Here is a 22,999-nt window from a genome sequence, read left to right as displayed (position 1 = left end):
CTTAAAAAGTGTTAAATTTGTTTTTTTTATTCATCTGATTTTAGTACGGTTGCGTTAGGCTTTTGTATTAATTGATTATATTAATCCTACGTAGGTGGAATCAAGTAAAAATGACAAACTTAGTACAATTTTTATACTTTAGAGTTAAATCATACACTCACGTACAAACAGCACAGCGGGGTCCGCGAATTACCACAGGTAGATTGCCTACCTGATAATGTACTGCTGCGAATCAGATTTTATATTCCGGTCAACGGAAAAGTTAAGATACATTTTGAACACCATACACCGAATATTAAATAACGAATCGAACAAAGTTTGAGTAATATAGAATTGGTACATTTAACGGGCAACGAAGTACCAGCGGGATCAGCTAGTATAAAATAATAATAAGTATAATGATACGATGTACAATAGTGTTACGAGGCGTAATATAAGTCATCGATTAACTATGTATACCCGCCTACACTACACAAGACATATTATATGCTGTAGTATTATAAAAATGTATAGTCAGCGTCTGCTGAACTACAGTATGAATATATTACTTATACACTACATTATATAGGGTGTTTTGTTTATAATTCCAACACTTTCCCTTAAACAATATACCCTTATACATCAATATTTATAACTCCTAACATCTCCCTTAGCTCATTGAACCGCGTTCGTGGAGTTGGCTTTGTCACGATGTCCGCAATCTGCTGCTTGTTGGATATGTGCTCCAATGAAAACAATCCCTCATTGAACTTTTCTCTTATATAATGGTAGCGAATATCTATGTGCTTTGTTCTTCTATGAAACTGTGGATTTTTCACGAGTTTAATCGCACTTTGATTGTCTCCATACATCATTGGCACCATTTTTGGCTGGTCCAGCAATTCACCCAAAAACAATTTTAACCAAATTAATTCTTGTACTGCTTGGCTTAAAGCTATGTACTCTGATTCAGTTGTGCTATGGCTAACACACTGTTGACGACGTGAACTCCATGCTATACTTCCAGATTCTAATGTAAATACTGACCCTGGTGTTGACCTTCTTGTATCCAAGTCACCTACATAGTCAGCATCACTGTATCCCTTTAACATGAGTTTTTGTCTAGAACTAAATATCAATCCAAAATTAATAGTTCCCTTTAAATATTTCACTGGTGTCCAGTATTGTTCCCTTGGATCCTCGATGTATCTTCTAACTAGATTTACTGAAAAAGTTATGTCTGGTCTTGTAATCTGACTGAGATATAGTAGGCTTCCGACTGCTTCACGATATGGGACTTGACTAGTTAGATTAGTATTTGTTGCTTGTCATCTAATGCATTTTGAGGGTCTGCTGGTATTTGAACTGAATTTGTTGCAGTCATATTGAACTTCTTCAATATTCTTTTACAATACAACCCATGGTGTATTACAATTGATCCATCAGATTTTTGCTCAATTTCTGTACCTAAAAATTGATTCAATTCTCCTTCGGTAATATTGAAATGTTATCTCAAATATCCTCACTCGATGTAGCTGCAACTAGACCATCATCAACTAATATAGCGACAATTAATACTTTGTTATTTTCTCTATTAACAAAAACACAGGGATCTGCTTTTGTTTCTAATCGATTAAAGTTAAGAAGAAATGTTTTGAACTTTATGTTCCAACATCGTGGTGACTGCTTTAGACCATATAAACTACGTTGAAGTCTGCACACCATTTCAGTACCATTGTTGAACCCTTTTGGTTGTCTAATGTAAATTTCTTCGTCCAAATATCCATATAAAAAGGCTATTTGAACGTTAAATTGTCGAAGTTGTAATTGTTCTGCTGCTGATATAGCTAATACAGACCCATTTGAATCAAACTTTACTACAGGACTAAAAGTTTCATTAAAATCAAAACCGAATATTTGACTATACCCTTTTGCTACTAGCCTAGCCTTGTACTGATCAACATATTAATGAACATTGTTTTTTGTTTTATACACCTAAACACAATTTACAATAGTTCTATCCTTAGGTAACTTTCCGAGAGACCATGTTCCGTTTTGTTCAACAGATTCCATTTCATTGTTCATGGCTTCTAACCATTTTTCTGAATTTTGTGACTCCACAGCTTCCTTGAAATTTACTGGATCAGATTCGACTATGAAAAAGGCTGAAATATCATAACGTAATGGTTTCTTAATATTACTTCTGTCTCGCAAGTTGTACACGTTGACATTTGACCCATTTCCTTGTTCATGTCCTTGTTTTTCATTGTCAGCTACACTTATTGATCCAAATGCATTTCCCATGACTTCATATCCTTCTGATTTATTGCTGTGTTCTAATGAGCCGTCCTTGTGTAAGCTAAGGACATCAATATTATTACTATCATTTAAATTATTAGAACATTCTACAAGTTTGTCATGTATAACACTTTCATCCTTGAAAATTACGTCTCTACTAAGTGACACCTCGTTATTTTCTTTATACCAAATACGATACCCTTTTGAAGTTTCTGAATATCCAACAAAGTATCCTTTTCGGATTTTTGCATCCCACTTCTTTCGTCGTTGTTTTGGAACTGTTCATGATTACACACCTGTCCAAATGAACTATGCCTAGATAGTAGATACCTTAGCAGACAGAAGAGCTAATGTAAATCTAAAATTCCTTCAGAGAATTATTGGTAGTACATATGATGCACCTACTGTCTTATCCTGTATACAATTTCGAGTACCTCAACATTCCATACGTTCCACTGCTCCATTTGTCATCCCCTTTCGTACCTCCAATTATAGTCGCAATCACCCCATTGACAGGCTAATGCGTTTGGAAAATGAGTCAACCACCTTTTCGAAGGTTAGTTCTGGTTACCATCACTGCTACAATTCAAATTATACTATGTTCTGTAAATTATTTCGAAAAAATTGTCTAAAAAAAAAAAAACTATTGTAATAATAAGTGCTTCAAACATTACTTTTACCTTTGTTGACAGCTAGTTAGATATAACTAAATACGAGTTAGAAGTTTATCTAGTTACAAGATTTACGAAAACTGTCTCCAAATTCTGTTCGTTGACCTTTGACCAAAACCTAGATTAAAAATAATTGTTCTAATGACATCGTTTTTACTCACTAAAATAAAATCTGAAAAGTAATAACGTAATAAAGTAAGTAATACAAACCAAAAACAATTAGCCAATATTTCCAATTCCAAAAATACGGTCACACCAGAGTATATTGTGGTTATCAACCCAGTTGTGTTTGCTGTAGAGCAGGTTACCAGTCATCTAATTGCCCTAACCTACGGTATGTCACTCCAAAGTTTCTTCTCGGTTACAAACACCATACATCCAACTAAAAAACGGTTTGATTTTAAAAAAAATTTCAACGTCAAAAAACACCCTGACAAGACATGTATTTAAAATTTCTTCAGTTGTATAGAATTGTGTTATTAGATTTAAATTTGTAATTGTACAACGTATAGCCAACTATCTAATAACACATTCTCTGGAAATCCACTGCTCAAACACAAACTATCATATTAATGCCACGTCCAACATACCTTTACGTATAACTCTAAATTTGTATTTATTGTTTCTATACTTGTTGTTTTTTTTTTTCAGGGAATTTATATAGCTCCAGGTATGGATACGTCGATTTTTAATAGCAATAATAATTTCCCAAAATCATTTTTGTACGGTACATACAAAATGCATTTGTATTATTCCAGAAATGATGAAATATTTGGCTGTCAAGTTTTCATTATGAATATTAAACGTCCGTAAAATTTAATATGTGCGTTTTGTAGATATATTAAGAACTTAAAATTCTTAATATCTAAATTGAGCAGACTGTTGATTATTATTTTTTACCAACCAAATTAATTTGCAATATCAAGACTGGTGAAATTCTATCTAAATAACCATAGCACTAATAAAAATCAAACATTCAGTGAAACATTAATATTTACTCCTTCCAGGAGTCAACCGACGTCAAAACATCGCTGTAACCCGTACACGAATTTTACACGTCTCCCTAAATTACTTATTCTCCATCAGCAAGACCCTCAAGATGGCCAAACACCTGTCTTAGAATCAAACATGATATGATTTTTGAAGAATGCCAGAAATATGAAACGACACACTCAGATATTATAATCCATCAGCAGCTCGACCAAATATCAAATAAGCCCTCAATGAAGATCAATATTTAAAAATGATGATCAATGTTAAAACTAAACGTAATATTAATAAAGAAACTGTAAAATTAAACAACTTTTCCACTGCTGACGATTATGTTCGTGATATGGACAATCCCCGTAATAGAATCTCTGGGAAAAAGATTTAAGTTAATTTACAAAAGGTTAAATTTGTTTTTTTTTTATTCATCGGATTTTAGTACGGTTAAGTTCGGATAGGATTTTGTATAAATTGATTATATTAATCCATCGTAGGTGGAATTAAGTAAAAACGACAAACTTGGTATAACTTTGATACTATAGAGTTAAATCATACACTCACGTACAAACAGCACAGCGGGGTCCGCGAATTACCGCAGGTAGATTGCCTACCTGATAATGTACTGCTGCGAATCAGATTTTATATTCCGGTCAACGGAAAAGTTAAGATACATTTTGAACACCATTCACCGAATATTAAATAACGAATCGAACAAAGTTTGAGTCATATAGAATTGGTACATTTAATGGGCAACGAAGTACCAGCGGGATCAGCTAGTATAAAATAATAATAAGTATAATGATACGATGTACAATAGTGTTACGAGGCGTAATATAAGTCATCGACTAACTATGTATACCCGCCTACACTACACAAGACATATTATATGCTGTAGTATTATAAAAATGTATAGTCAGCGTCTGCTGAACTACAGTATGAATATATTACTTATACACTACATTATATAGGGTGTTTTGTTTATAATTCCAACACTTTCCCTTAAACAATATACCCTTATACATCAATATTTATAACTCCTAACATCTCTCTTAGCTCATTGAACCGCGTTCGTGGAGTTGGCTTTGTCATGATGTCCGCAATCTGCTCCTTGCTGGATATGTACATTTAACGGGCAACGAAGTGAACGGGATCAGCTAATATTATAATCAGCACTTTTATTAAACTTTGACGTCCAGTGGCGATCGAGTCACACGATCACAACTCACTGACCCCTTTCTAACTTCACGTATTCCTTATATATCATATTTACAATCGAAGCACTATTGGTAGTATCGATATTAAGTTTAACCTAGTTACATTATATTTACTGACTATTCTTAAAATTAAACTAATTGTTATTGTATTACATAATAATTTTTATCTTCTCCTAATTTGGTGGAATGCATAAGTGTTTCTATGTTGTAACTTAGCGTATTGAGTATTGAGTATTGTATGATTTGATTTGTTTAGTTTTGGTATTTTATCTGTTACATATGAATGTTTACTTAACCTAGTTTATAGTTTTAATTATAATATGTTTTATATATAATGCATGATACAACAGAAAGAAAATGATCTTTCTCCTGATGCTGTAGTTAGGTTAGGTTCCACTTTTAAATAACATAAAAGTGATTTTTTATAGATTCGCTCATTTTAGCAATTTTATTAAACTTTAAATAACTACTCACTAAATCAAGGTGGATAAATACAATTATACACAATGCACTAATTATTAAACATAACTTTGTGCACCATGATTTACCGGTAAGTAATTAAGTAATTCTTAAAGAATTTTTGAAAAAAATTAACAAAATAATATTTTTCTTGTTAATTACTCATATATCAAATACATCATACTAGCCATCAGCTGAGTCGGACCTCAGCAGCACAGTATCACACACACCGTCTTATTTTACTACGAAAATTATAAAGCGATTATTAACTTAACGTACTCATTTCAAATCTTATAATATATCTTGTTGTGAATTATTAAAATAACTTTTATTTCAAACCAAAATTGTACTTAGATTATTTCGAGAAAACTAACATCGTCAAAGTTCTCATTTCAAATTCTATCATCATTCAAGTCAAGCAACATCAACCAGGTAAGAAATTATAATAATACTAACTCACACAATTCCAATAATAAAATCATCATCAACGATAAGTTAATAAAGACACGCAGGCTCAGGTGCATTATAAATAATCATAAGTCTTCATAACCTTCGTTTATAAATCTATACACTCACGATCCCAATCAATCGTAATAATTATATGCTTTAATTTATAATAAAAGATAGGATAATGAAAGTCGACATTCAAAATCCCTTTAATTATTATTTGTTAAAATAGCTAACTATACCACCTCAGTTAATATATTATTATAAGGTGAAGTTTTATCAATAACAACGTACATGCTTATTTTTAAATCACCACATATGTATATCACTGAATATGAAATAAAAACATTTTATGGTTAATTTCCATTATTATTATTGTGATATTTGAGTTCGGCATTTGATGATTTAATCTTGTTCAATTTTTATTACTAACGACATAGTCCATAGAATATAATATGTATTATAAACGAGTGAAAATTTAAAAAGAAAAATATTAAACATCATGGATGTCTGTATTAATTTCTGTCTTTAATTTAAATATTTATTTTTTAATGGAAACATATATATTTAATACCAGGAACATCAAAGTTAACTAACCTAACCTCAAGGTTCTGCCCTTGGCATTTTTGTTTTTTTTTCTATTTCAAACCGCAATGGAACAACCTGCCTATTTGTATCACAAATCCGATCAAATTCATTATCTTCGCTGAAAACACTCACAATAATGTTATACATTCGAGGAACTCAAATTTCCACTATCATCTTGAAAACACCAAATAACCTACATTAACTTTTATAATAAATTGAAATTATCAACATAATATATATTATATATTTCAAATTCTTTAGATAATACCATATTTCCCAGCCACTCATCCTGCCAATTTTTCACACTGCAGAACGGTGACTGAGTTAGTTCTCTGGCCCTAATCCATGGCGGTTTCCTTGACTTTAGTTTCATATTTGGAATATTTTCCAACATTTTGTAGAGGATTGAGTACTTGTGTTTTGTAGGAATTGTTCTTAATAAATATTCTCACTAATGCATTGTTCTGTCTGATTTCTGATGGTGCGATATTTGAAAGTACCGAAAGCCATTGAATTGTCATTGATTATACCACTCCGCTTACTAACCATGCCTTATCTTCGACTTGATAGGAAAAAAGAGCATTCCACTTGTCACAGGAAGTCTTTGTCTACAAGAGAGTAAATTTGGTTGGATCGTAACCGGAGAAATCAACGCAATTAATAACAGTGCAGTTGGGTGAACAGATAACGACAATTCTAAGAGTAACCAGAGATGCTTGGAAGAGGATCAAGTCCCATATAATGTTGTATTCAACTCGTTGAATTGTAAAAGACGTTTATTATGAATTTACTCTGGTGTATAAATTATAAATCCAAATTATATAATTCTGGTTCTGAGTGTCGTGAAGGGCTGCATACTAGTTGCGGTCACGCCAATTTAGGTGATATCTTAGTTGCGGTCATAGCTTATCATAGCTGTATATAATGCACACAGCGTATATATGTGGGAACACCACTACTTATCTGTAATGTATATAAATAAAATAGATTAAATTGTATACTCCGATAGTTTCGAATATTTGAGATATCCGCCGTTATTATGGGCTGAATGTTCGTCTTCCATAACACGAACAACCAATGCATTCGAAAGTTTTCATTCAAAGCTCAATAGCATGTTTTAACACTCTCATCCTAATATTTTTATATTTATTGACGCTTTAAATGAAATTCAAACGAATGGCTATTTAAAAATGAATTGTACGAAAACCAGTCGTGTTAATAAAATTTCAATAGAAAAAGAGCATTTTTTAGCGCAACAAATACAATATTGTGAAGAAAGTGAAATAAATCGCCTTGAATATCTAAAGTCAATTTCCTTTAAATTTATACCTACAAAATTTTTAAATTTAAAATTATTATTATTATTATACTATTGTATATTATATTTTGACACAAGTTTACTATTATATACTATAATTTGACACAAGTTTAACCACGTAATTTAAACATAAGTATCAACATTTTTAACCATACCTACACAAAAAATAAAAGTGTAGACAGTCCTAAGTATGTAACCTTTTTGATGGGTGACCGCAACTAGTATGTAACCTTTTTGAGGGGTGACCGCACTTAGTATGTAATTTTTGATTATGACCGCAACTAGTACACACCGTCGTGAAGATGCTTGTGATGGCAATGGGTGAACACGTCTGATTACAGGCCGTTTTAAGTCTGCTTTTATAGGGGTCTCCTACTCCCCTACCTTCCCCTTGCCTATCGAGAATTATTCGTATTACTCACAGAGTGCTATCTAAATCATGCACGCTTAGTTGTGCAAAAGTCCTATATCTGTGTCCATGTTTGTCAATTATTTATTAGATACTACTTTCCTGTTTCTATTTATGCGTCATGTACATAAACCCATTTCCCATTGTTTTATAGACGATTGACAATTTCGTATATCTGATGTGGTTTTTTCTAAATATTACTTTTTTATGTAATTTAATTGGTGGTTTATAATGGATTGTCAATTAACCTTCCTCACTATCTTAGTTGTGTATTTTATTTCTATTACTTATTATACCTGTCTGTTAATTACTTATTCTCCTTATTCGATTTACATTGTTGTAATAATTATATTTGCTTCCAGGAGTACTTCCAGGAGTACACGCGATGCAATGAAGATGGTCCACCGTTCGATTACCTATCAATATAACATCTCAACAGACACGCTCAGAAACACACAAGTAATGAAGTAACAAGGATACCGGTTTTAAATTTTTTCGATTTTGGTTTCAATTTTTCAATACCAGTATTAGGAAATTTCGGTTTCGGTATCGGTTTTGTATACCATTTTCCAATTTTTTTTATGTGAATAATGAAATGGTTATCAACATTTTAATCATGATCTCAATTTTATTATGAGTATTAATTATGCGTATTAATAGAATTTACGTATTTAAAAACACGTCAATTAAAAAAAAAAAAAATAACGTTTTCCAATTTTTCAGATTTTGGTTTTGAATTTAATACCGGTTTTGAATTTTTTACAGTTTCAATTTTCAATTTAATACCGGTATCCAATTTTTTCGGTTTCGGTTTTAAATTATAATACCGGTATCCGATTTTTCCTGTTTTCGGTTTTGACTTCAATACCGGTATCCATTTTTATTCGTTTTCGTTTTTGATTAGTTTCGGTTTCGGTTTGGAAAACGGTTTCAAGCCCTGGTTTTAAAATTAATGTATCGGTCAGCAGTTATTCGTACATACGGTAGAGTTCGTATTATATACATAGGTGTCATGTAACATATTTATATTTATAGTTGTTACAGTGTTTTAGATGGTTGTAATTTGTACTGTTTTGAACTGAATTTGTATGCTTTTTTTCATCAGAGTTGACCTTTCTTTTATCAGAAATCGGTCAACTCAGATGAAAGAAATATATACCGTAGTGATTTTGTACGTGTAAAGGTCTCCACACACTGCAGCGGTGGCAGTGAATTGATGCAGGACACATTTCACCGCACACCTCGGAAGTAAAACCAAGACAATAGAATTTAACGCCACCACCACCATCCACTGCTGCAGTGTGTGGGGACCTTTAAAGTGTTATAGGCACCACAAACGCCCTGATAATCTTTTTATTTTTCAATTTTCACTCATATATTATAGTCTGAAAATTCTACATAGTAGGAACACCGCAATGAGATAAATCCCAACATAGGATAATAGTATAATGTATAGGAATGAAAATGATTATACCTATTATAATAATTATGATATAATTGTGTATAGCTACACGTATTTATATTTTGGTTGAAAATGTATTGAAATAATATAACAAATAAGTCACTACATTCGTGTATACTAATAAATATCAGTGTGATACTGCGATAATAATATGACTTATTCAATAAGTATTTAATTTTAGCGCATACCATTACAATACAAACAATTGTGGAAAAACAGCAGACAAAAATTAAACAATGGCGTCTTTCTATTACTCGGTTTTACACGTTAAACAGTATCTGTTTGTATACTCACCAATACCATCAAAATATCAGAAAAGGAATAAAAATGGTATATAATGTTTTTTTTTATGTTTATGCAACTGTTCATGATCACCATTATTATTAGTTCGGGATCGACTGTGGATAAAAAAAATGTTCTGTCTCCTCCATTCGTAAGTGAGATTATTGCTAAGATAAATTATCTTGCATGATAAATATTGCTTACAATTAACAGATTGTGTACATTTTAATAATGCTATATTATTATGATTTGACAAGTCGCGTGCAAAATTTTTTTTTTTATTTTTAAAAGAAATTTACAATCTATACCTTAGGCACAATAAGTAAATGTGAACAGAATATATATAAGGTATCAAAACAATTAATATTAATAATAAAAACAGTTTACAATAAATTATATAGTACATATTACGTTTGATGAGAGCAGCCCCCCATTAATGACACTCTCGCTCGTTTTTTTTTTTTTTTTTAGTATTCTTAATTATTTAGTACTTGATTTATATAAGCAAGTCACGGCACCATTTACGTTTTAACCTTCTTGGAGGGTTTCCGGTGATAGTTGGGGTAGAGAGATTTCTAACGAGTGGATTGGGGTGAGATAATAAGTGGTGGTGGAAACGTTTATAATAAATGTTTGCTTCATCATGCACTAGAGGCATTTTTAAATCTGAATGAATAGTATGATTAGATACATAGGGAGGGGAATTTAATAATTTACGAAGCGCTAGATTTTGGAAAGTTTGAATTTTGTATAGATTGGACTTTTTTGCGTTTCCCCAGCGTGCAAAATTAAATATCAAATGATTGGTTAATGAAACAATATTCAATAACTAGTCTAAAAAAAGTCGTGAATTTCAATATAAATGCTTGTAGAATATAGGTATTGCTTATGATATTATTTATATCATAAATACATAAATATCTGATTATTGTTTTTCATATCAATAACTAACTTTAACACTCTAGTAACTAGAATCTTAAGCAATGGTGGATCCCGTGGGAGGACAAAGGGGGCATTTCCCCCCCCCCAAATCATCGTAGTTTTCCTTTGTTTTACACTGTGTTTAGCCAATTTTGTAGCCAATTTTGGAACTTTTTGTACTTTTGCCCTCCGGATTTGCTCTGGATCCGCCTCTGATCTTAAGTGTAAAAATAGTACTGTGGGTATACATATCGTTCTATTTAATTATACACAAGTATGTATACCTAACCTAGTCCCTAACTAACCTACGTTTTAATGTGAAAATTCCTGTTATAGTAAAAAAATATTTAAGATAATAATTATGTGCTGATTCATATTTCTGTTCAGGGACCTTTTGATTTGGTCTTCAAACAGGTTTATAATTGCAATCCTACCAAGAACAATAAAATCCAGCATAACATGTATATTAGTCACAGAAGCAATTCATCATGGCTCCTTGGAAATTCTACTCTTGAAGTACCTCTTGACGACACTTTTTTTGTAAGTGGGTATAATTTGACCAACGTAGCTACCTATGAACCTACCTGTATGGATGTATGTTTGGATTATATAAACTGAAGCAAATCGGTAGATAATATCGAATAATAATATATTATAATATAGACTATATCAATTATAGATTGGAGGCTATAGGTAATACAGATATTATTAATTGGGTTAACTTTATATAAATTACGCTAATACAAATCAAATCTGGCGGACTATTTTTCGGAATCCCGGGTGGGTCGTAAGAGTATTAAAATTAGAGCCAGTAAGATAAGGGTAACAGTTATTCTATTTAAAAGGCAAAGTGCATGGCCGAAGCTTATAGAATCAAAAGCACTCGACTAGTTTTTACGATTCAAGGAAGTTTTAGATCAGTGGTTCACAAATTTTTGTCCATCGTGTTACATTATTGTCAGATATACCAAGTCATGGTAAACTTTTAATAAACGTTGTCTATTACAAAACTAAGTGGACAGAAAGTGTTACAGATAAATATTATAATCTTTATAATGTCTAGTAATATTATACTTATATTATTTTTAAATTATTTAATTTTCGAGTTTTCACGGCACATTTTTAAAATCATTTCACTGCACACCGTTTGGGAATCACTGGTTTAGATAAAAAATAAAACCAGTTATTTGAGGGTGTCTTACCTGCTATTAATAATATTAAAATCATAATCGAATATTCGTTTGTTTCTGTTCACGTAAGACAAAACAAGTACCTATTATTAGGTATACTATCCGTGGCAGGCGGAACCTCCTTCGCGGTTTCATTTATTCCCTGGTAATACAGCAAGTACCATATTATATAACATGATATATATATACGTAATATATATATATAAATAATCCACTATTCCACTACAGTTACAATAATCTAAAGCTTGGTACATACGTATTCAGTAAAACGCAATAGATGCAACAGAAACTATAATAATAGCTTGAAAATACTGTCTGTGCGAGAACAATATTTTAGTTGCAGCTGTTACATTTTAATTTAAGTACGTAACGAGTATGTATACTTATATTATTAATTATAGGTAAGTACTATAATAATTGTGTTTATGATGTTTTTATATAAACAATCCATATAAGTAATTTATATAATTATATACAAGTTTACAACATAATTATAACTGCATGAACATAGGCATAAATATTTTTAAATAGTCAATCAAATAGGCTTTGTTTTATGTTGTGGTGGGGAGGGGAGATTAAAACTGTAGCTACGCTATGTCGATGCTGGTGTAGAAATCATACACCTAAATGCGCGGTGTAATTTTTCAATCCAAAATAAAACATTATCATAGTTTGTTCTCCAAAACGCATTAGCATTAGCATCATGCAGATAAGTTCCATAGATCTATTACCGATTGACATTTGTATATAGTTGGAAATGAAAATGGCTCTCAAAGACGCAAATGGAATTTGGAAAGAAAATGCATTTACGCATAAGACACCCAAGGCTTGCTCGTCGTTTAAAAAATCAATGGGAAACATGTGGACTCCGTTCATATATGGTGTAGGATTTAAAAACACCGATTGTCCAATACTTCCGGTAAAAATCTAAGTTATGAACATTATGGTATTTTATTTAATTATTATTATTAACAACATACAAATTGATTGGCGTAGAAATTTTATTCTGATTTAATTAAAGCAAGCACGGCAAAGTTTTGAATAAATTATAAGTTATAAGAATATTAACAAATTAACAATGGATTTAATTTGGCCAATACTGTGTTTTCAAGCATACTTGAGGCCAGGTTAACCATTTTATGAACTGCAAATATACGCTTTGATTGATTGTTGTTGTAGTGAATTATATTTAAATTGGTTAAATCACTCGCTGTAAACAAACTATGAAAGAATTATTAAAAAAATTGATTTCATACTTTCTATACAGTCCTATTGACTATTGTTGTTATACTTTCAGGGTAAATATGTAGCTCCAGGTTTTGATTTGTCAATATTTACGAACACCAATTTCCCAAAAATATTTATTTATGGAACATACAAATTGCATATGTTTTATTCACGTAAAAATGACATTTTTGGCTGTTTAGTTTGCATTATGGAATTTAAGCGTATTTGAATTGTATTTCATATTTACTACGTTTTTTTACGGTTTATTAAATATCTGAATTTTAATTTAGAAAAAAATTCAATTGTTTGTATTTTTTTCAAGAATTATTTTATTTATGAATGACTTACCAATTAAACTGCTGTACATATTATGAACTATTTTAAAATTACTTATGTACCTATATGTAAAACACAAATAAAATACTACATAATAAAATATAATATGCATCATAAATTCATACCCAATAATCCTAATTATGACCAGCCAAGCAACCTAAATCAATTGTAGATACACTACAATAGGAAGATGTTAAAACACCATTGGTTTTCTCCCTCTTATTAAATGTAGAAACATTTTTATCATAGACAATTTACGATAATTAGAACCAAATAATCAATCATGTGTGGCTATTGTGAATTCACCTATTATCAAACTTTAAGTTAAGGACATTACCCGTGTCGATATACATTCGATTTTTTACGTTATTTTAATTGTTATTCTATTTATAAGCATGTTTTTTTAATGATAATACCTTACACGCTCATTACTTCTATAAAAATTTAAATATCATAAAATAGGTAAGACGTAGAGACACAGGTTATTTTCTTAACTAAAAATTTGACAATAGGTGAATTCACTCTAAGACTAAAGGTAACGATCTAGAGTTGGGTATGCTGGACGTACATTTTATGGGGAATAGTAGGTTCCTACACGACAGTAGCAGGTAAACAATTACATACGTTAGTTCCTACACGGACATATGTTAGTTCCTACACGGCAGAAAAAGGTACATATGCAAGTTCCTACACGGCGAAAAAGGTTAAATATGTACATACGAATTTAAAAAAATAAATATATGATGATTACAAAATATAATAAAAACCGCATAATGCAAAATTTTATATTTTATAAAGGTTTATTTCTATGTATAACTTAAACATTTAACATTATCGTATTGATTAATTTTGTTTGTTGTATAATCTGAATTTTAGATTCTGAGTGAAGCGATGAATGTATTGATTTTACAATGATGTGTGTTTTTTTTTTTTATTTTTTTTTGTGCCTGTCATCACTTTTTAGGGCAGTAAAAGTGCTTGGATTTTCTTCAACAGTAACTTTTCTGATAGAAAAGTGAACCTAGTTGGTACTTTGGGGGGTCAAAAGTAAAAAATTCCCAGTAATTTTCAAAAGCGACGTGAAAAACAAAAGAAAAATTAAGGAAAAACGGGAATTTTTACGCAAAATCTGTTTTAGAGAAAATCGATTTTGGTTTTTGGTGTAACTCTAAAACAAATGAACGTATATACATGAAATTTTTACTGATTATTTATATTTGCATTTTCTATACACGATAAAATTTTAAAAATATTTTGATTTGTTTTGAATTGTTGAGGAACATTTTCAGTTTCCAATTTTATTAGTATTTTTTCTATGGATGTCAATAAAACTTTATTTAAAAAAGTAAAAAGGGTAAAAATCTTGAAAGTTTAATACAAGGCTCTTACTATATTGTTACTATGATATTTGAAAAATATTAAAAATCTTTAGTCGCTTTTTTTATTTATAAGCATTTAAAGTTCAAATATTGACAAAATACGGAAAATTCATCTGATTATTTCTGTTAAGTTTTGTTAGTATTGTTCGAAACACCCGTGTGTCTGTACATCCGTATTTATCCGTCACAATGAGCGAGAATGTATCATTATGTTGAGTGAAAAAGGCAAACAACTGCTAGTTTTAAATTTTTTAAACATCATAAATCTAAAAAAAATGAAAATACGTGGCGTTATGTTATAAATAAGTGTAGTGCAAAAGTTTATACTGTAGGTAAAAATGTCCAGTTAATAAATAGAGATAAATCGTGTTTTGATCACAATCATGAAAGTGATAGCAGTTTAAAACGACAACAAATTAGTTATTCTAGTAAGGAAAGCTGTCGATTCTATAGTTGAAAAACCGTCAAAAATAATACGAAAAGAAGTATCTAAATATGTTAACCAAGGGGATTTGATTTTACCCGATTTAAAACTCATAGCTGGTACTTTTAACTATAGTGATAAACATTACACGCAATTATACACGATTCATGGCATTAAAAATAGAGTATACATTCCGTTAGTGTTTTGCTTATTACGAAATAAAGAAAAAAAGACATACATTGCATTATTGAAAACAATAAAAATAGCTAGAGTAATACCTAAAAAAATTATATTAGATTTTAACTCAAATTTTTATCACCAATATCCACATGTTTTTAAAATTATTGAAATTCTCAAACTTTTTCAAGTAAATACATATATTAAAATAAGAATCACAATTAGTAACGAAAAACCAAAAATCAGTAAAAAGAAGATTTCATCAATAAACAAATTTCAGATTATACAACGAACAAAATTAATCAACACGATTATGTTAAGTTTTTAAGTTATATAAATAAACCTCATAAAATATAAAATTTCTATTATGCGATTGTTTTATATTTTTTTAATCACCATATTATTATATTATATTTATTTGTGAAAATGTTCTATAACGATCTTTATTATATTTTTTAATCATCATATATTTATTTTTTTTAATTCGTATATACATATTTAACCTTTTCCGCCGTGTAGGAACTAACATACGTGTAGGTACCTGGTTTTTACCGTATAGGAACTTACATATGTACCTTTTCTATCGTGTAGGAACTTACATTCGCCCAATTTTATATGTTGCACGTGGTTTTGAGAAAGAAAAGAAATAATGCGCTGACTTACTCTTAATACAGATCAGTAAAATCAACCTTTGTTGCTTTATAATGAAATGGATAAGTCAATTATTTGTCTGGTACGACTGTTATATCAATTAAATGGATATCGTACACAAATCTCAAGTCCCAGAGATCAAATACTGAAAGTCATTCTAAAATATTGTTATCCAAGACACAGACTCAAATACACAAAACATAGAAGCGGTTGGACAGTGCTCTAGGATTATTACCAAGGTGCTTGATTAGTTGATTGGAGTATTGCGCAGAGAAAAAATTAATAAAAAAAATAGTAATAATCAATTTCTAAATTTTTTAAATATAGTAGGTAGGTATATAAAAATATACTATGAGTAAACTGTTGTATCAACGCCGAAATTATAATAAATATAATATACCTAATTATTGTCTTTCTCATTGCCATTCGCCGCCAACTATATATGAGGTCAACTACCCCTGTCCTACACTCAATATAGGGCTCAGCTGTCTTATAATATCATTTATTTTCATGTAATGCTATCTATCCATCTCTTCTTTGGTCTTCCTTACCCTTTATTTTATTATACATTAATATACGTAGCTACTGCTTCCGATTCACCTCTTCTCATAACATGACCGAACCATCTCATCCTATTCTCCTTAATTTTGTTCACAATTTATGAAACCCCACTATCCCTAATGAATTAATTTCATATTCGATGCTATAGTCACTCTACACATCTTTATCATTCTTATCTTTGCTAAACTTTCCCTAGGTTCTGTTTTATTGTCCACTGCCAACCTTCCCGATCTATATAATATGACTGGCCTTACAACTGCTTTGATACCATCGATAAAATAATACAATAAAAATGTATTGTTATTTGTGTTGATTAAGTGGATGTAATAACATTTAATGACTCGATATGTAATGAATATCATATTGCATGTTAAGGTTATTCAGATTATATAATTTGGGAGTCCGTATATTATATTAATGACATATTATTGTACGCTAAAGTAGTAATACTACCACCCTACTACACCTATATACGTATTTGATATTATAGAACAACATACAAACCATACTGTCCATCATTATATCCCTATGGTATTCAACACTAATAATTAGTGACCTTGTAGCATTATCCAATACGAATTATTAAAAATGTTATTTAGCCACACACACAATAATAATAAATAATAAATATTAATTAAATCGTAATTATGCAATATTATGTGAAATAAAAAAAAATGAATAGATTATTTTGGGTACCTATTTATTTACACACACCTACTGATGCTTTATTTTAATAATTCTTACATATAGTTCCCATTCATAATATTATACGATATTTTATTACAAACAGTTCTAACACAAATTTAACGTTAAGAGTATCGATGCCAGTTTTTCCAATTTCCAAAATTCTATAAAATTGGAAAATTATATTTTCTATTTCAGTCATTATATAATTATTGTCCACTAATCTACGGCTCGATACCTATTTATAAAGGTGGGGAGGTTGATACGGTGTATTATATAAACGAAAATTACTTCGCAGGAAAAACTCTCACATCCTATAAAATAGTCAGATTTTGTTGATTTTTTTTTATATAAAAGGATAGAACATTTTTCAGGTTAGATGAAATGCTGAATTTTTATTTTTATTTAAATAATAGTAGGAAAATACGTTTTGAAAAAGAACAAATATTATGCATTATTTAAATCTATTTAAGCATCGGCTTTGACTCGACCAAAAAAATGTTCTTTTCTTTTAAATAAGAAAAAAAAACGAAATCCGACTATTATACAGGGCGTGAGAGTTTTTCCTGTAAGGCATGTATTTTGTACTAAAAAACGCACCAGTTCCATCATCACTATATTATTATGTTTATTCATTCAACTATTATGATTAAAAACCCTTTGTTAAGTATGTATCACAACCGCCAAATAAAGCAGTAAACTTATAAATCTAATACGATACATAGCAAATTGTATTGGTTGTTATTATTGCTAACATAAAATACAATTTACATTCAATTTTTATTTTCACTTAAAGATAAAATAAAGGAGACAGAAGTTCACGCAGACCGTAGGTATATGACAATATCTTCAACAGTTAATCTTTTTCTTCTCCAATTTTAAATCGTGCAGTATAAAACATTTATCCAGGTATTCTATATGTATATGATGAACAATAAAATAAGATAAATCTTACCTACTTAAAAAAGTATAAAATTAAAAATCATGATCAGAATAAAACGTAAAATGTTTATTTACATTTTTCCAATTAAATTGAAATTGTATCGAACGCAACAACCAGAACAAAGCAAGGCGAAACAGTGATTGATAGTAAAAAAAGTAAGTTATAATCTATATATAATATTTGATGTAAAATTATTCAAATGTGGCAAATAAGTCATTAATATATTATCACAATCCGTGTAGTAATAAATACCATTGTAATAACTGCGTACATGTATATAATGACAGAAAAAATTAAATTTATATAATTATACATGAACGTAGTATATTAGACCTTTTAATAAATATTACAATGCAAACAATGGCAAACAAAAACCCTGAAAAATCAATGTTTCAGTTTAATATTCAAAAAGCAATATTAAATAGGCACCTATTGTGAACGTGGAACTAGGTTTTACCCATAGGGCGTAGACTATATTCTAATCGTTGACAGTACTTACCTGTTTGTATCTACTTATTGGCTCCAGAAAAACAAAGGAAGACAAACCATGAAACACAATACTTTTTGTAGTATGCTTATTCCACTGATCTTCACAGTTAGGTTGGGATCGTCTGTAAATTCAAAACCATTGTCGAGTTCTCCAATCGTAAGTGAATAATTTATTGTTGAAAGGATACTTTTATCATAAATATCGCAGTTTTATAAATAGCCTATACGTATTAGGTATTGTAATAATACTCATAATAGTATAATACTATATAATAGATACTATAATATTATAATAGAAATTAGAAGTCACGTTCAATAACATTAAGTACATAATACTGTTTCGAGATTTTTGACAAAGCCATAAATTAAAAATGGTATCACATTCCAGTGAATGATGATGCAAATATTTTTTTTGAAAAATGCCTGTATTCAGTTATTGGTTATTGAATTCAATTAAAAAGCCAAATATTTCAATTACTTGTTTTCCGATTATTTGGTAATTACTATTTATTTAAAAAAACACTGTAAATTTATTACTTTTGACACAACTCAAATTAGAATAAACTACATCCAATTTATAACTAGAAACCATACTATTTTTTTATTATTAACTAATGATAAAAAACTAGAAATTAAAAATTTTAATTTGATAAAATTACAATAATGTGAAAAGTTGTTGCAGTTAAAAATGTATCAAACTTTCAATTTTAATAACGAAAGTTTGAAAATTTAATTCAACCTTAAGTTAGGTTAATATAGCTGATGATATTTGGTCCGAAAGTGTTTAAGATTTTTATAAGTTCTGACATTCAGCATAAAAAACATATTATATAATAATATAATATTTACACAAATATGCATACCACATAATGTAAAAATAGTAAAGTAGTAAAATACTATTTAAGGCCTTATGCACTAATAAATATTTCTGTTTAGGGCCCTTACAAATTCTTCGTCAAACAGGTTTATAATTGCAATCCTACACAGGACAATAAAATCCAGCATAACTATTACATAAGTCACAGAGCCAATTCAACAGTGATCCTTGGAAATACTACTCTCGATGTACTTTTTGACGACACTTTTTTCGTAAGTGGTTAGAATTTAAATATATCACAAATATCAAGTTAGATTAAAAATACAGACATTGTGAGAACCATATAATAGTGGCTGTCACAATGTCATATGTGTTTGTTATAACTATGTATATTTTTATTATTCATTACTAAAATGTATATGAATTTGTTATAAAAACTCAAAAATACATACTTAGATACCTAATTTGTATAGTTACACATTTTACTATATTACAACATTATTACTGCATAATAGGTATAACTAGGTGTTTGCGATTAGGGAGCTGTCCAATTTTAAATATTTTTTTCACGCATTGAGTATCTTTTTTTTAGAGCACTTTTAAAAATACCTAAAATTTCCCATTTTTTGTACCATATTTTTAAATTCTTGAAAATGTTAGTGCCTACTTCTTATAATAGCTAAGGAGTGTATTTTACTCTCGTAGTAATTTAAATCTGTTTTTTAAACGAAAACTGTTCTTTTCTATTGTAAATTGTTTAGTGGATTACTGTAATTAATTACATAAGCTACGAATAGTTTTTGATTTATTAACTTTTTGTACTAAGGATAAATGTTCTATGATGATGGATTTGGAAGAATGATGGGGGGGGGGGGGCTATAGAAATTTGAACATTTCAGTAATTAATATTAATCTATTGACAATTTATATTTATAAAAATGATCCAAGTATAATACATTTTATATTTCTAATTTATATTTTTGTAAAACTATTTTTAAGGACAATTATCCTTATTATATACATTTTAATAACTGAGAAACTAGTAAACTACTCGCTTAAATTTTGAATTAGGTAAGTACATCAAAATTATCCACTAAATTATTTACAGTAAAAAAGGGTATTCTCATTTTACAAGCAGAAAATTATATTATTGCCTCAGGCAACTCAGTAATACAAAAATCTTAATAATTTAATAATATAGTCTTTAATTTTAAACCAAAATTCGAAAAATAAGATTTTGAATAATAAGGGGGGTGAGCATCCTTTATGAATCACCTGTATATATAAAATTAACCTGTTTGAATTTGGTTTAAACTTTAACAATTGTACTAAATCGTAGCTGATGTAGAAATCACAAAAATAAATCGGATTTTTTTTGTTTTATTCAGAAAATACCTAGTTTGTTTTTGAAAATGTGTTAGCTTTATGTTTGCAGATCCATATCAATGATCCATTAACCGCTAAACATGTTTTTGTAGTTAGAATTTAATATGGCTCTCAAAGATTCGTTTGGAAAATGGAAAGAAAATGTATTCATGCATACAACACCAAATGCATGCTCATCGATAAAAAAATTAATAGGAAACGCAGCGAATGAATTCGTGCATGGTTTTGGACTTAAAAATCTTAATTGTCCTATACCTCCGGTAAATTCCTAAGTTAAAACATATTATAATATTTTATTGTATTTTAGATTCTGGGCGGAGGAAGGAAGCTAGTGGTTTTACAATGGTGTTTATTTTTTATTTATTTATTTTTATCCTGTTGTGGTGAGCCATCACCAAATTACTCCCTCTCTACAGTCCCCCTGCCACGGTTGGCGACACCGACTCACGTCCGTCATGTTGCGGCGTGCCGGGCCCGACTCGCTCACTCCCGTGATGACTCTCCCGGAGACCACACGCGTCTACCTCGACCTGCTCTCGACTCGCTCGACTTGTCCTGTGCTTTTGGGCTACACGACCGAGTCCGAGATCTGCTACGTCCCGATACGGCAAACGATGTCACCACGTCTGTCCGTAACACGCGACCACCATTCATCCCACTCACTCAAAATTATCATGTTCTTTATCTGTTTCGATCAATAAATAAAAATTCTTCTTAATTAAAACGTAATGTGTTATGTCTCATCTTTACCTTCCTCAAGTAACACAAGTATGTTGTCTACGAGCGAAATACACAACTCCACACATAACTCGTACGCCACACTTTATACAAAATTTCTACCAGAAGGAGTGCTACGATTTCTAGATAATATAGTATCTTATACTTAGCTAATTGGATCAAGATTGTTCTTTAAAGAGGTCATTTTTCGATTTTCTCAATAGTCATTTAATGCCACGGGAAAAATCACCGACCAATTACAAAACACCACTACAAACGGGATTTTAATTTCTAACGCTTTATTTATCACCATAGGAACGAATAAAAATAATAATATTATAATATTAATTCAACTTACAGGCTATAATAAATATTAACAATTTAAAATATTCAGACTGTCAAACCATCTCCGCTCAGAATCATTTTTCTTGTACAATGGCATTATATCATTAAATTGAAGTTTAATGCAATCCATTATACATTGACCCACTTGTAACCTACTGTACAGCAACTTATCTTTTTTTTTTATAATTAGTTATTATTATAAGTATAATCATACGCATCATTCGATTATCGTCATCACAAAAATGAATTTGTTATTAATTTTAACTGATTAAGCAGTTGTACATAATCTATTAATGACTATTAATACAATTATTTTCTAACGTATTCTGGATACTTGTTGTTATACTTTCAGGGTGTTTATTTAGGTAATGGTATACATGAGTCGGTATTGAAGGAAACCAATGTGCCAAAATCATTTTTTTATGGAACATACAAATTTCATGTACAATATTCACGAAAAAATGAAAAGTTCGGCTGTCAAGTTTACATTATAGAATTTAAGCGCCCTTAAATGTATTGTAACTCCGTTACCAAAGCACTGGATACAAGATCCAACATTTAATTCAAATCTTGATTTATTTCTAAATTTTATAAGTGAGGCACCCACACACAAACATGTTTTACCTTGTACCTATTTG

General features: G+C 30.0%; 2 protein-coding genes across 2 annotated transcripts; both read left to right on the top strand.

Annotated features, from left to right (window-relative positions):
* Positions 1 to 10,169: 10,169 nt before the first annotated feature.
* Positions 10,170 to 13,784, top strand: LOC132945905 (uncharacterized). The gene is made up of 4 exons (XM_061015717.1): positions 10,170 to 10,265; positions 11,423 to 11,575; positions 12,977 to 13,144; positions 13,523 to 13,784. The coding sequence occupies exons 1-4, from the start codon at positions 10,170 to 10,172 to the stop codon at positions 13,679 to 13,681; spliced, it is 576 nt and encodes a 191-aa protein (XP_060871700.1). The 3' UTR covers positions 13,682 to 13,784.
* A 5,370-nt stretch (positions 13,785 to 19,154) lies between these two features.
* Positions 19,155 to 22,999, top strand: LOC132944103 (uncharacterized). The gene is made up of 4 exons (XM_061013275.1): positions 19,155 to 19,253; positions 20,033 to 20,185; positions 21,392 to 21,559; positions 22,714 to 22,999. Exons 1-4 carry the CDS (start codon positions 19,155 to 19,157, stop codon positions 22,870 to 22,872), a joined length of 579 nt encoding a protein of 192 aa, XP_060869258.1. The 3' UTR covers positions 22,873 to 22,999.

The sequence above is a fragment of the Metopolophium dirhodum genome, chromosome 5, assembly GCF_019925205.1.
Source record: "Metopolophium dirhodum isolate CAU chromosome 5, ASM1992520v1, whole genome shotgun sequence".
Lineage (NCBI taxonomy): Eukaryota > Metazoa > Arthropoda > Insecta > Hemiptera > Aphididae > Metopolophium > Metopolophium dirhodum.
Note: the sequence above shows the minus strand (reverse complement) of the source record. Positions and strands in the feature narration are given on the sequence as shown.